A 14,183-nucleotide genomic window follows, 5' to 3' on the forward strand; every position below is an offset into this window, starting at 1 on the left:
AAGACTCAGAGCCAATCCTTGGCATGTCTTCTTAGAAGTAAATCCCACTATCATCAATGTGGCTTACTCCCAAGTAAGTGTGGATAGGATTGCAGCCTTAATCTTGATTTCAGCAAAATAATTGACAAAGTTCCCATGTTACGCTGGTTAGAAAATTGGTCCATAAAAAATATTTTATTGTAAGGATTTATATCCTGCCTGATTGAAGTGATATCACAGCACTGGAATGTTATCACCATAAATAAAATCACTGTTAGAACACAACTGTAATTGAAAATGCCACAGACAATTAAAACAATTGCTAAAGGGCAATAACACCAGAGCTGTGTAACAATTTTGAAAGCCTGAGATAACATGATATCATTAAGTGGGTTCACAACTGGTTTAGAAAATAGTTTCACATCATTCCACACTAGTCAGACTTTGTTCTGAGTACTGTGTCCAGTTCTGGGTTCAGCACTTTAAGAATGATGTACACAAATTCGAGGAGGTTCAGAGGATGACAACAAAGATGGTTAGGGGTCTGGAAAGCTAGCTCTAAATGAGGAAAGATTGGGCGAACTGGGAATTTTTAGAGTGAAGAGCGAGGCCAGCCTGAAAACTCCTGGTGCTTAGGCAACCTGCCAAATGTTACCTCCTTACCCAATGATGTACCAGCCTCTGCTCCTCCTCCAGCATTCTAGCTCAGTACTCCATTCCCCTCCACATTTTCTCATCCCCTCTCCTTTTTCCAGTCCAGGGGGTGGACGGGAAGGAGGACCAGTGGAGGCAAATAGGCAGACAGAGATGGGCACCCTCCACCAACCTGTTGCCTGAGGAACCACTTCAGTTGGCCTCATGAATGGGCCGACCCTGAGTAAGAGGGACACATGGTAGCATTCTTCAAATGCTTCATGGGCAGATGCACAGAAAATAGCAAATACTTGATCTCTGCTGCTCCAAAGAGCCAATTGTGAACCCACCTAATGATTGAATCATCTAACCTGTATTTTACCAGCTCATTCTTGCTCCAAAGAGCCAATTGTGAACCCACCTAATGATTGTATCATCTAGCCTGTATTTTACCAGCTTCCAGATTCAGATTTCTTGGGGAACCTTGTCAAATGCTTTACTGAAGACTTGGTGGTCTTTGGGTTCCTTCTTCTGTAATTAGGGACAGGGCACCCCGGTCAGCAAGCATGACTTTGGCCTCTCTCCAGCACTTGATATAATGCTTTCTGATTAACTTGATGTTGTCCTTATGACAACTTCCTAAGGTAAGTGTTATTGTCCCCATATCATAGATGGGGAAGACTGAGACTGAGAGGGAAAGAGCTGGCTGGCCTAAACCACCTATCCAGTATGTGGCAGGCTATACAAGTCCTTTCAATGGCATTGTTTTTTGTTTACAGCTTTGTCTCTGGAAAACTTTTCTAAGGCCAGCCCTTGCAGCCAGGACCTTATCATTTGTAAAGAAAGCCAAAGCCAAACTAGATGTGATTTTAATCATGTCAATAGCCTGAGATGTCCCTGCTTTCTCTTATGCAAACAAGGGGCTTTAGGCTTATCTCCCTCACAGGTGCTGTTTCCTCTAGAACGGAAGCCCCTGCAGAGCAAAGACAGGCTTTGTCTTTCCTGTGACAAAGAGAAAACAAAGGGTTTTGTTTTTTTAAACACCTTCCATCTTAAAAGGGATCACCTTATTTTGGTAAAGATGAGCTCATTCATTCAGTATCAATTTCAGTTAGTTCTAAGCACTGAAAGTTGAGTGATTTCGGTTCGAAATGGGAAAAGTTGAGTTCCTGTTCTCTGGAACTCAAAACTTGCTCACTTTATCAATCCAAATAAAGTTGGGCCTGTGGAGCTAGGCAGGATTTACTGTACGAGGGTTCAGCCTTGGAATCTGCTGTGATGGAAGTCTCTGGATTGTGTAAAATGATACAGTATTACTGAGCATGTGCAGAGTGTCTTTTCCTCAACATCTGAGATGAAGGAGAATTTTTTTTTTATGTGAGAGTCTGGCTCCCAGGCAATCTGGAGCTCCAATACTGTCTCTTCTTAGAAATTAAACACTTAGTGACACAAATCCCCTCTTTCCTCTAGCTTCTTTGTACTGGCTCAAATGCTTTTGCTGTGATTTTGTCTTACTTGTTTTGTACATGTCTTACTTAAGTTTCCCAGTGTCATTTCATAGCATTGTGTGGCCATCACAAAATCCTACAAAAATGGATTGTTGTTTTGAGGAACCTCTCTCTCTCTCTCTCTCTCTCTCTCTCTCTCTCTCTCTCTCATTAATAGTCTTATTTTTAGCTGAGGCGAGGGCGTTTATGCCTGTGAGCAACTGCAAGTAAATGGTAACTGCCGGAAGCTTTGGATTCAAGCATGTTTGGGGATTGTCACCAAGACTAATCCTCTTGCAGTCTGCAGTGACCAAGACACAGAGGCGGTCAGACACTGGAACACTCTGGGCTGTAGCCTGGCGCCAGAGATGCAACGTGTTGGCTCTCCAAAGCAACAGCCCTGTTGGAGATTTTGAGCAGGTAACATTTGCCTCTACCTCTGATATGGTCACTGGTTTTTGGACAGGCCACAACCTAAGGGGCGGTTTTGTCCAGCGGCTCGCTAGGTCTGCCTATCTTGATTCTGAAGCAGGCCTAATCGGATGTCATGCGCTCTGAGCAGAAAAACTCATCCCTCTCTCAGCAGGAAGATTCCAGAGCTAGCAGGGAATGCTTGGCCACTATGGTGCAGAAAGATGGGCCCATAGTTCTGGCCTTGTTTTAGGCTGTGTATGGTGAGAGGAGTATCTCCGGAGCAGCCTCTTTGCAGTGTTGGAGCGGCAGGTGGAGGGGGGAGTGGGGGGGGCAGCTTTCCTCGCAAGAAGAGGGATGAGTGTCAGGAGAAATGATTTGTAGACAGAGCCTTTAAGTGGATTCTAGTTCTGGGGCAGGAGGGAGGGAGAAGCCCACCTTCGGGCAGCTGATGAGAGAAGAATTTAAATCCTTTGCTTGATTCCCTTACTGGTGTTGGCACCAGTTTGGACCAGGCTGGCTTGGAGGCCACAAAGCATGGCAGAAACAGCTGGGTCTTCTTTTGCTCATAGAGAGGGTCAGGCTGGGTTTATTCCCCAAATTCACTGCACAGCAGCAGAAATCATGGATTATATCCTGCTTTGCCAGGCACATGATGTACAGAAAGAAGAGGGGACCTCTGTGCAGGCTGCCTTTCCACAAATGAACAACCATTGCTCTGGGCTTGTTAATTAGTGTGTGTTTGAGGAACAATGACGGAAGCTAAGCAGGGTCAGGCCTGGTTAGTACTTGGATGGGAGACCGCCCAGGAATACCAGGTGCTATAGGCTTCTGCCATAGTCTTTCAAGACTGAAGGTTGCCAACCACGACTTTTGCCAGGCCCACATGTGTGGGATTAGGAATGCAGGGCTTGCAGTTCAGAACTGGCAAAATGTCCTAGTGCCTGTGAAATTGTAGTATTGTGTGTTTAGCCATGAATGAGACTAGTACCAGAAAATTAAGGGAGTCTGTTAATTAGGTTTAGATTAAGTTGAATAATCAATTGTTGGACAAGTGCTTTAACTGAGATCAATTAAAACTTGCAGCCTCATTTTTTCCCCATCACATTTTCAAACTTGTATCTGGATCACTGAGGCTTACATCTTCATAAAGGGAAAACTATGAATTCTCAGGTGTGGGCTATCCACTTCCATTTTGGAAGAGGAATGAAACACAAACCATTTGATCACGGGTGGTCTTGACATTTCAGTAGTGGAGAGTGAGATCCAACCGTTGTCAGGCTGGGTCTAGTAACTAGAATACTCGTTGATTAGCAGAGACCAAGCAAACCTAGGGCTCCTGGTTGCTTTTGCTCTTTGCCCCCTAAATGAGTAAGAATCATAGAGTGGGGGGGGGAGGGAGGAGAGGCGCCTCAGAGCAATTGGAGTCCCTATTAATTAGTAACTGTGCAAAATTGATTCAGGACAGGATTCAGGGTACAAACTCCACCTCACCTTGTTTGCAGAGCTTGCTAGCAGAGGCAGCAGTTTTAAGGGAAAGTGAGACATGAGTTCACATGACTCTTCATTCATTGTCTGGTCATGCACCAAGGGGAAATGGAGAACTCTTGGGTTGTGCAGAGAACATGCTTCCCATCTCTTTCTCCATTGTCAGACTTCCCCACCTCTCTCTGGGGTGACATCATGTTAATCTGTCTCCAGGGGCTTCATCTGAACCAAGGCTCAACTTCTGGGGGACTTAGTTTATGTTACAGTTCACACAGGAACAAATGGAAAATTAATAGTTACTTAAAAGAGTGCCTCTTGAGTATGTGCAGAGTGTCTTTCCCAAATACTAATTACAAACATCCCGCCTCTTGGTTGGTTGGCAACTTTCAGTCTCGTAAGACTGTGGTATAAGCCTACAGCACACGGTATTCCCAGGTGGTCTCCCATCCAAGTATTAACCAGGCCGTACCCTGCTTAGCTTCCAAGATCAGACGAGATCGGGCATGTGCAGGGGGGGAGATAAAGTGACTTGGTCCCAGCACCTCACTTGCCAGACTGCTTCACTTCTTGACTGATGTGACCAGGAGCCACATTGGCAACAAGTCAGGACCAGAGAAGCTGGGTTCTGCCCTGCATCTGCTTGCTTTGACACCTTCCTCATGGGCAACTTGGTACAGCTGACTCTGAAAATTGCATGTCAGTTTCAGCTCTGACTTTGAATTTAGAACAGATTGGCTGCCTCCTCAGTCTTCAGTGAGACTGGCTTGGATATTTTGGCGGTTGAATGGTCCTGATCAAACTCCCGAAAGCAAAATCTTGGCATCACTCTGCAGTCCTTCCAGGCCAAAAGACAGACTGAAGTTTTTTTCTTTTGCCTCATCTAAGTGTTTGCAAATTCCAACTAACTTGGCAACAGCATTATGTTCACTAATCAACCCACTCACAAGTGACAAGTGACACACTCACCAGGAGCCCTGTTACCATCTGATAGCCTCTTGTGGCAAAACATTTTGGCTGATCCTGACAGCCAGAGTCAGGGATGCCCAGAGTTCTTCTGGAGCACATGGCAGCACATCAAAGGCTGCCCTCCCCCACCAGGTGGTGTTCTTTCTTCTCCTGCTTTCTGGACTGGAAAAGGAAGAGGAAGTGGAAGAGAGGAGAGTGGCTGGATAAAGCATGTGCTCACCTACCAATCTGTCTCCTGAGGCGACTGACTCAACTAGCTTCACGAATGGGCCTGCCCTGGCCAGAACCACCTTTTCAGAAAAAACTGACCTCCTGAAATCAACATTTTAATTTCTTGATCAACAACATGTTTTCGTCCAGTATAGAGGGGGTGGGGGGTGTCCCCCAACTCTTGCAGTGACCTGTTCTCAGACCTGATGCTAGGCCTGCTTCTCTCATTGGCCCATTGAGTGGATAATTGCAGAAAGGAGGAAAGAAGCAGTGGGAGGAGGGCAAGCTTAGCCCTGGGAACTGCCCTCTGCTGACCATGACTTCACAGTGAAAGTAAACAGTGCACTGATAAGCAAAGGGCAACAGGAATGCAATAGCTGTGCTCAGTCCTTTAGGGCAGCCTTTGGCCAGCCCCAGAGGAGGAGCGGTCAAGCCTGCGGGAGGGCTGTGATCCTGCTGTCCTTGTTTGTTTCCTTTGAAGCAGAGAGGAAACAGGGAGCAAACAGTGTCCTGGGGGGCTGCAGGAGGCTGCAGCCCCACTGCGTCCAGTCAGACAGCGGGACGGTCATCTACCCAGCCAAACACCATGAGGCTCTTGCTCCTGGCTTTGTACCTAGGCTGCCTGTATGGGGCCTTTGCTGCTGAGGGTAAGTGCCTGAATCATCACTTCCCACCTGGGCTCTTTACTGGGGGAACCCCAAAACAGCTAGAAAACAGCTTAGTGGGGGGGGGGCCCTGGTGCCTGACTTGTGAATTTTCCAAAGGCTCAAGGCTGGAAGGAAAATGCTGAATTAATTGGATCTCTGGTCTGGTTCAGCAAAAGAGTTCTGAAGATTTTTGTGGGTCCCTACCAGCAAACTCCAAATGGGAGAGTCATCTGGGTGCACAGCACAAGGGACTCCCCTGTGACCTCCCAGATTATGCCACCCAGCCCTGTTGCAGGGACAAGGGAGCTGCACGTTTGAGTCCTTCCTCACTGAGCATTTGGGGGTCTGCCTTTTACAGAGTCTTGCGAGGGCCGCTGTGACAAAGGCTTCGATAGCCAAAAGAAATGCCAGTGTGACGACCTCTGCATGTACTACCAGAGCTGCTGTAGTGACTACGCTACCACCTGCAAAACCAAAAGTAACATCCCTTTATTTATTTATCACCTTTCTAAACTGCCTACCTCCAAAGAGCTCAGGGTGGTGTAAACAGTTCCTCCCCTCCTTGTGTTCTCACAACAACCCTGTGAGGTAGGTGCGGCTGAAAGAGAGTGTGACTGGCCCAAGGTCACCCAGGAAGCTTCATGGCTGAGCAGGGGTTTGAACCTGGATTTTGCAAGGTCTAAGTCCAACTCCCAAACCACTACACCATCCTGGCTCTCCCACATAACTCCCCTCGCACTGTAGCCGTCCTGCCTATCTCCAGTGGCTGGGCTGGGCTGGACTGGTACATATAAGTCATGCAAGCCCCATTCCAAAAAAGACAGAAAATGAATAAAGTCCTTTGTTGCCCCTGGGTGATTCAGAGAGAGTCGGAGCCCAACCCTATGCATGCCTACTTAGAAGTAAGTCCCATCATAGTCAATGGGGCTTTCTCCTGGGTAAGTGTGGATAGAATTGCAGCCTTGGATTCTCAGCTACAAAGACTGATTAGTGGTGATGGGGATTGAGGGTATCCATTGTGGTCACACAAAGAGAGTTCCCAAGGAGAGTTCCCTTTTTGCTTTGTAAAGAGTAGAAGGCACTCAAATACCTGAGCATTTGGAAACAGCACTATTGTTCTGGTGAGCTCATGTTGGGCCTTGAAAATTGGTGTGGGGCTTCCAGTCAAACCCCACCTCCCATTGATATCAGAGAAAGGCCCTTGATAAACAGTATTGTTGGGCATGACTCAGTCAGTAAACAAGATTGGTGAGCTGGTGGACAGAGAAGATGTTTGTCAATTTCCAAAACCAGATAAATGCAACCCTTGAAGCTTTCCCCATCCCTTCTTCCTGCCAGGAAGAGCTTTCACTTTTAAAACTGCATGTCAGACAGAAGACAGTGAAGGGCAGAGCCCTTAAGAAAAAAATAGCCGCACCTTCGGCTCTTATTTATTTTTATTTTTTCCCCACATTTTTATACCGCCCTTCCTCCGCTCAGGGCAGTGTACACGGCTCCTTCCTTCCTTGTGTTCTCACAACCACCCTGTGAGGTAGGCCAGGTTGAGAGAGAGTGACTGCCCCAAGGTCACCTCAGAAGCTTTTTGGCTAGGCAGAAATTGTGAACCTGGATCTTCCAGGTCTAAGTCCAACGCCAGAACCACTGCACCATCCTGGCTCTCTTACCCTTAATCTCAGGTATTTGTTTTGGGTAGTGGCAGGAGAAAACAGTTTTTTGTTGTTGTTGTTGATTTTGGTGTTTTCAGTTAGAAGTGCAGAAAGAGGTGTTATGTGTTTTTATTCAGAATTTACATTCTCATTATAAATTTTATACTTTAAAGTATATAAAATTATACACTTTAAAAGTGTATAATTACTTTTATAATTAATTTACTGTATAAAGTATACTTTAGTACACTTTAAAGTGTACTACGTAGGTGATATAGGTGGTATAGGGTCAGCAAATGCAGCCACATTCTAATGACTGCACCCCCCCCCCATTAAATAATAAATAAAAACCAAATAATATGGTGGGTTGTGTTGTTTTTTTTTGCAGATTTGGGTTTTGTTTTTTTTTTGTTTGTTTTACAAAAATGAGAAATGCAGAAAGTGGATATGTGTTTTTATTTTGTTATCAGTGTTTTCTCTTACATCTAGTTTTGAGTTATTCAGTAGCGCAAGTAGGAAAGGTGTTCCACATATGCTCAGAGACACCCTTTTCTTTTCACCCAACAATCCCATTTGAGACCTGACCCAGACTGAAATGAAGCTTTCGCTGATCAATGCTATGTTGTCTGGTATTTCCCCCATTTCAGTAACCCGTGGAGATGTCTTCCTCCAGCCAGAAGATGAGTACCTGGATTACGACTTCAATGCCACAGCTGTCACGCCCACTGAAACTACCCCAAGGCTAGTTACCAGCACCCTCTATGATTATGAGTGGGCAGAAGAGACAGAAGCGAGTACCATGGTGCCCACTGGGACAGCCTTCTTGCCTGAGACAGCGACCACCACTGCTGGTGTACCGGAGGAGGAGGTCTTGTGCAGTGGGAAGCCTTTTGATGCTTTCACGAGTCTGAAGAATGGCTCCATTTATGCCTTCCGTGGTACAGTGTTTATTTGATTCACATTTTTATGCCACCCTTCCTCCAAGGAGCTCAGGGTTCCCTCCTTTCGTGCACAGAAAGGGCCAATGTCATATTATTTCCTCATCTCTTTTATTCCCAACCCAGGTAAATATTTATATGAACTGGATGAGAAAAGCGTGAGGCCTGGCTACCCCAAGCTCATCCAGGAAGTGTGGGGCATTGAAGGACCCATTGACGCTGCCTTCACCCGCATCAACTGTGAGGGCAAGACATATATCTTCAAGGTGGGTGGCACCCCCCCACACACACACTTTTTCCCCCATCCCCCATCAGACCGCAGTACAGTGAGTGAGCCTTGCTGCCTTCTGGACCCTAGGGTTCTTTCAAGGGGGTTCACAGCTTGGATGGCCGGGGTGCCCTGGGTCGTTTCCCAGAGCAGCAGAAGCAAGAGGGAACTGGGCAGAGGATCTGAAGGGGCACAGATGTAGGGACAGCAGGGACCAGGGGGAGAGACGGCACTCTTGCTTGGAAAAACAATCGGTGCCTGAAGCCTGTTGCATCATCAAGAGGTTGTAGCCAAGGCTGGCCTAAGTATGCGGCAGCAAGTGCAATGCTACACTCTTAGCTGCTGGCACATCAGCCACTCCTCCCCCCCCCCGCCCCACCCTGCTGCTGCTCCTCCTGAACCCTGGGTTTGAAAAGGAAGAGGGGAATGGAGCAGAAGAGGAAGTGTGGAGGAGAGGAGGGTGTTGGGCTAGACCTCTCCACCACATTTCCTCTTCCACTCTGTTCCTCTCTCTCTTTTTGAATCCCAAAAGCAACAGGAGCAGCAGAAGTGGGCGGAGCTGGATGACCGGCGCCCCCAGGCAATTTGCCACCCACCTTGGTTGGCCTCATTGGCAGACTGGGCCTGACTGAGGCAGAGGTCTGCAACCTCGCCCAGCAATGTCTGGGTTCTGTTCTCAAACAGGCAAAATCATCTAAAGAAAGAGTGCCTCTGAGCATGCACTGAATGCCCTGCCAGGCTTGCCAGCGTAGCTTCAAACCTCTGAGATGGAAACGACAAAGCTCTCCGATCAGCATGTATGGCTGACGGGTGGAGTTAAGTTCCTGTGCCTGTTTTTTTTTTTGGCCTGGAAACACCATCCATTGTGCGTCACCCCACCATTCACCTTGGACATTCTGCCCCTCATCCTGCCTCTCTGCTGCACCTTTGTCTTCCTGTTCTTCAGGGAAGCCTCTACTGGCGCTTTAACGAAGGAGTCTTAGACCCCGAGTTTCCCCGCAACATCTCTGACGGCTTCAAGGGGATCCCTGATGATGTCGATGCTGCAATCGCGCTGCCCGCTGAGAACTACCTCACCAGTGAAAGGGTTTACTTCTTCAAAGGTGATGGGTTCCTCCCAGCCTTGGCCGATATCAAGCCTTTCCTTCCCAAGTCTGAGCAATGCAATTCTTCAGGGCCTGGTTCTGTCCCCTGTTTAAAAAATGACTGAGGGAGAGCCAAGGCCGGTTCACATGTTCATGTTAGTTCCATGACTGCTGCAACGCTGGGGCAGTGACCTGTACAAAGGGCCAGCCCAAGATTGGGCCCAGTGCCTGAGGCAGCATGCCAAATGCCTTACCTGGCAGTGTGCCAGCCACTGCCTCCCACTGGTCCTGCTCCTCCTCCTCCCTCCAGAAAGGAAGGGAGAACAGAGCAGAAGAAGATGTGTGGAGAGGAGAGCTGTGGCCTAGAGAGTCAGACCAGTCTCCACTCTGCCTCGCTTTCTCTGTCGCTTTGTTCTTCTCTTCCTTCCGGAATCCAGGGAATGGGGAAAGGAGCAAGAAGAAAAGGTGGGAGCGGGGAAGGCTGTTTTGCCCCAGCCCATCCTGAAGTCTGCTGCGTCTCACTTGCAGGAAAAAAATACTGGTCTTATGACTTTGTGAAGCAGCCGAGCCGTGAGGAGTGCGAGCAGACGTCCCCGTCGGTGGTCTTTGATCACTATGCGCGAATACAAGGAGACAGCTGGGAGGAGTTCTTCCAGTTCATTTTGGGGGACTTGAAGCACAGTGAGTGGGGCAGCTGGGACTGTAGGGTTTGTGTGCTGTGCTAGGACCACAGCTGATTCTGCGGTAACTTGCCTAATCCAGGGCCTCTCCAGTGAGTTTGTGGCAGAGGAGAGAGTCCCTTGTCTTGGGGGAGGCCATGGGAAAAACTCACCACCCTACCCTTCTGGCTATGGCAAATGCCATGTCTCACATTCACCCTTTCTCAATTTTTAGGTGGAGCCAGCAAACCCCGTTACATTAGCCAAGGCTGGCGAGGGCTGCCAGGCCAAGTGGATGCAGCCATGGTTGGGCGGATCTACGTGCAGCCAAGCTCACCCGAACAGTCTAGGAGGAGGTCATCACGCCGGCACCGGAAGAAGTACCGCAACCGGAGGCGCTGGGGACGCTGGAACTCCCAAATCTGGGACTGGCCAGGTGGAACCAGTTCAGAATCCTCAGATCTAGACTGGCTGCTCGATGGAACTTCCCGCTGCCAGCCCTTCCAGAGTGTTTATTTCTTTGTGAAAGGTGGGTTTGGGAATTGCGAGTTTATCTATTCCTGTGGGGGGGGGGTCTGCACTCCCTCAGAACCTGCCCTGCCCCATAGCACTGACAGCCAGGAGAAGGGAGAGTTTCAAGCATCAGTAGAATTCATTGTCTTCCTTCAGCTGATTGGCAAGAACTTCAGGACAGACAAAAGATAAGGACTTCCTCTTTCAACCCAAAATTAACAAATGGAACTCACTGCCACAAGAGCGGGTGGTGGGGGATACTATCTTAGATTGCAAGGGTTAGGCCCGTTCAGGAAGAATCAGCCTATCCATAGCCATTAGCTATGAGAACTAAGTGGTCCTTCCAAGCCCTATTTGTGAGCCCCCTGACCCTGTGGGAACGCTGACATCTTTGCCTCTCTCCCGCAGACAAGTACTATCGTGTCAACCTGCACACAAGGCGAGTGGATTGGGTGTACCCCAAATACCCGCGGCCCATTGCCAAGTACTGGTTAGGTTGCCCATCTGAGGAGGATCTTGCCTGAGCCCAGCCAGAGTTCTCTCTACGTTGACACCAGCCAAATAAAGCATCATGTTCCTGCCTCTGCCTCCAACCGTGTTGTTGTCTTTGGGGATCAGAGGGGTGGAAAGATATTCCCAGAGTTCTTTGCAGCCTGTCAGGGCCTACCTCACATAGGACCTTTGCCTTAGATGGGTTGGTCCAAAAATGGGACTTTTGCAGGCATAGCCAAAGAAGGCTGAAAGAAGATGTCAAATCGGCAAAACAAAAAATCAGAGCAAGCCCCTCCCCCCTCCGTGGGCAACCTTCAGGTAATGCAGGTCAGGGATGGCCTACCTGTGTGCTCAGGGCTCACCCTGTTCATCCAGTCAAGGACTTGGAAGTGTATTTTGCCACATAAATGAATTCCTTTTACAGGGAATCAGGCTCTAGGATAAATTAGTGCCCCAATCCTAAAGGTGCCTAGTGCCACCGGAACAAGCATTTCAGTGGTGCTAGGTGCTTTCCAGCTGTCACAAAAGCTGACATGCCTGAGCACACAGCCAGGCCGTCACAAGTGGACTTGGGTTGCCCTGGTAAGAATGCATAGGAGGCTTAGGGAGGTGGGGTGGCTGGAATGAGGGTAGGGAGGAGGGTAGATAGGGACTGGAGAGGGAGCAGTTTAGTGGCAGTGGCTCACGCCAAAACCTAACACCCTTTCCAGGCTCCATCTGCCTTCCCGGGTCCGCATGGATTTGTGCCAGTGATATTGATGTCACAGATCCAGGCCACTAGGACTTACCTTAGGGCAAGCAAACAAATGTTCCCTTGCCCCAAGGAGACCCCTAGAGGCCAAAATAATTCCACATGGGATGCAGCTGATGCCACATTGGCACCACTGCATCACCACACAGGGAGTTATGGTGGATTGGGCTATCCATCAGTCTTACCTTTTTAGTTATGGGGCATATGTGCTTGAGCATCCTGGGGGCATCCTGAATCAAATCCAGAGGGAGATGTGACACACAGCATGACTGACTCTTACAATTGTTCAGGAGTGGTCCAAGTCTTCCCTGGGCCTGAAGCAGCATGTCAAATGGTGATGTGCCATGGTCCATGATGTGCCATTCATCATCCACAATGATCCTCCTCCTCACTTTCCATTCCACTACAGCCACCTCTTCCATTTCCAACTCAGGGAGAGGGAGGGAGCAGTGGAGGCCAGTGGACAGTCATAGGTGGGAATCCTCTGCCAATCTGCTGATGCAACTGCCTCAGTTGGCCTCAACCAACCTTGAATGGAAATAATTTTCCTTCCTAGTGCAGGATTGCTACCCAATGCATATTGACTTGGAGTTAGCCACATTGAATTTGGGCTTATTTGGCTTCCCCCCCCTGAGGGCACAATCCTTTCCAGCACTGACATAAGGGCAATGCAGCTCTGAGGTAAGGGAACAAACACTCCCTTACTTTGAGGAGGCCTCCGTTGAGTGACATCCAACTGCAGGATGCAGCACATGTCCCATTGGCACCACTATGCCAGTGCTGGAAAGCACTGACATAAGGGGTTAGGATTGTGCCCTGAGAAAGGCAGTGACTTGAACTGTCCCTTTTCTGCCCAGACTCAAACCAAGGGCACTGTCACTGCAAACTGTTGAGTTTTTTTAATCAGGTAGCCAGAAAAAGTGATGCTCAGGTAAGAGTAAATTAAGCCAGGCTGCTGTGGGTGGATGAAAATGCCCCCACCTAATTGTTGAAATGCTCCAGAAATCCCTGAGCAGGTTGTTCGAGACTCAGCTTCCCCATCCCTATTGTCTCATTCATTGTGAGAGATGCAGGTTTTGGATCCAAAACTGTGGAGGGAAAATCCAGAGTCCTGGACCCCACATAATCACCAAAGGCTTCTTATATGCAAAGTATGCTGGGAAATGCATGTGGCATCACAGGACTGTCTCCCAAAGTTTCTGCTCTCTGTGAATTCCCCCCCCCCCACCTTTTCATCTCTGATCTGTGCTGCAGTGTGCCTCCAAAGGCAAGAGTTGGTGGTATGACCCCTTGGCTGGCACATGGCCAGAGGCACATGCTTCTTCTAAGAGCAAGTGTCCTGCATTTTCCAGACACATGCACTGTCAGTTAGGATTCTGGAGGGTTTCACAACTGGGCGGCTATGAGATTCAGGGCAGGAAGTGGTTCTTTATTCTCAGCAATCAAATTTCATAAGGTCACTTGGGAGGCATATGGTGCGTTGCAAGGATTCAAAGTGCTCTACTTACATTATTCCAGCCTCATAAGCCACACCCACTTCTCCTGAGGAGCAACTGGAGTATCAAGGGAGCCAGCAGCACATACTTGATGCACAGTCACCTGGCTTGCAGCTTGGCCTCCACAGACTTACTGCAGAAGAATCAGCATTTCACCTCGTGGGCACTAGATGGCGATGTGGAGTCAGAGTTTGGCTGTTGGCTTGCACCCTCCTGGGTCCAAGGGGAAGCCAGACCAGCTGCACTGTAAAAATGGAAATAGTGGTTTTCTAGCCTATGGGTGATCCCCAGGCTAAAAATGTAATGTGTGGTAGCCACTGTATGTGAGCAGGTAGTTTACCTGCAGGTAGTTCCAAGTTCAGTCCTCAGCATCTCCAGAGGAGGGAGGAGGAGTCTTGTCTGAAACCCTGGAGACCCACTACCAGCCCATGTCAACAATGCTGAGCTAGGTGGACCTGACTCAATGTAAGGCAGCTTTATTTGTTCCAAAATGAAGCACCAAAATGAGTCACAC

The 14,183-nt window shown here is 48.5% G+C and overlaps 1 protein-coding gene across 1 annotated transcript; it reads left to right on the forward strand.

Annotated features, from left to right (window-relative positions):
* The first annotated feature begins 5,641 nt into the window (after window positions 1-5,641).
* Window positions 5,642-11,510, forward strand: VTN (vitronectin). Its single transcript, XM_066636118.1, has 8 exons — window positions 5,642-5,821; window positions 6,180-6,299; window positions 8,115-8,405; window positions 8,532-8,671; window positions 9,620-9,776; window positions 10,287-10,439; window positions 10,653-10,946; window positions 11,339-11,510. Exons 1-8 carry the CDS (start codon window positions 5,761-5,763, stop codon window positions 11,452-11,454), a joined length of 1,332 nt encoding a protein of 443 aa, XP_066492215.1. The 5' UTR covers window positions 5,642-5,760; the 3' UTR covers window positions 11,455-11,510.
* Window positions 11,511-14,183: the final 2,673 nt, after the last annotated feature.

This window comes from Tiliqua scincoides, chromosome 8 (genome assembly GCF_035046505.1).
Source record: "Tiliqua scincoides isolate rTilSci1 chromosome 8, rTilSci1.hap2, whole genome shotgun sequence".
NCBI lineage: Eukaryota > Metazoa > Chordata > Lepidosauria > Squamata > Scincidae > Tiliqua > Tiliqua scincoides.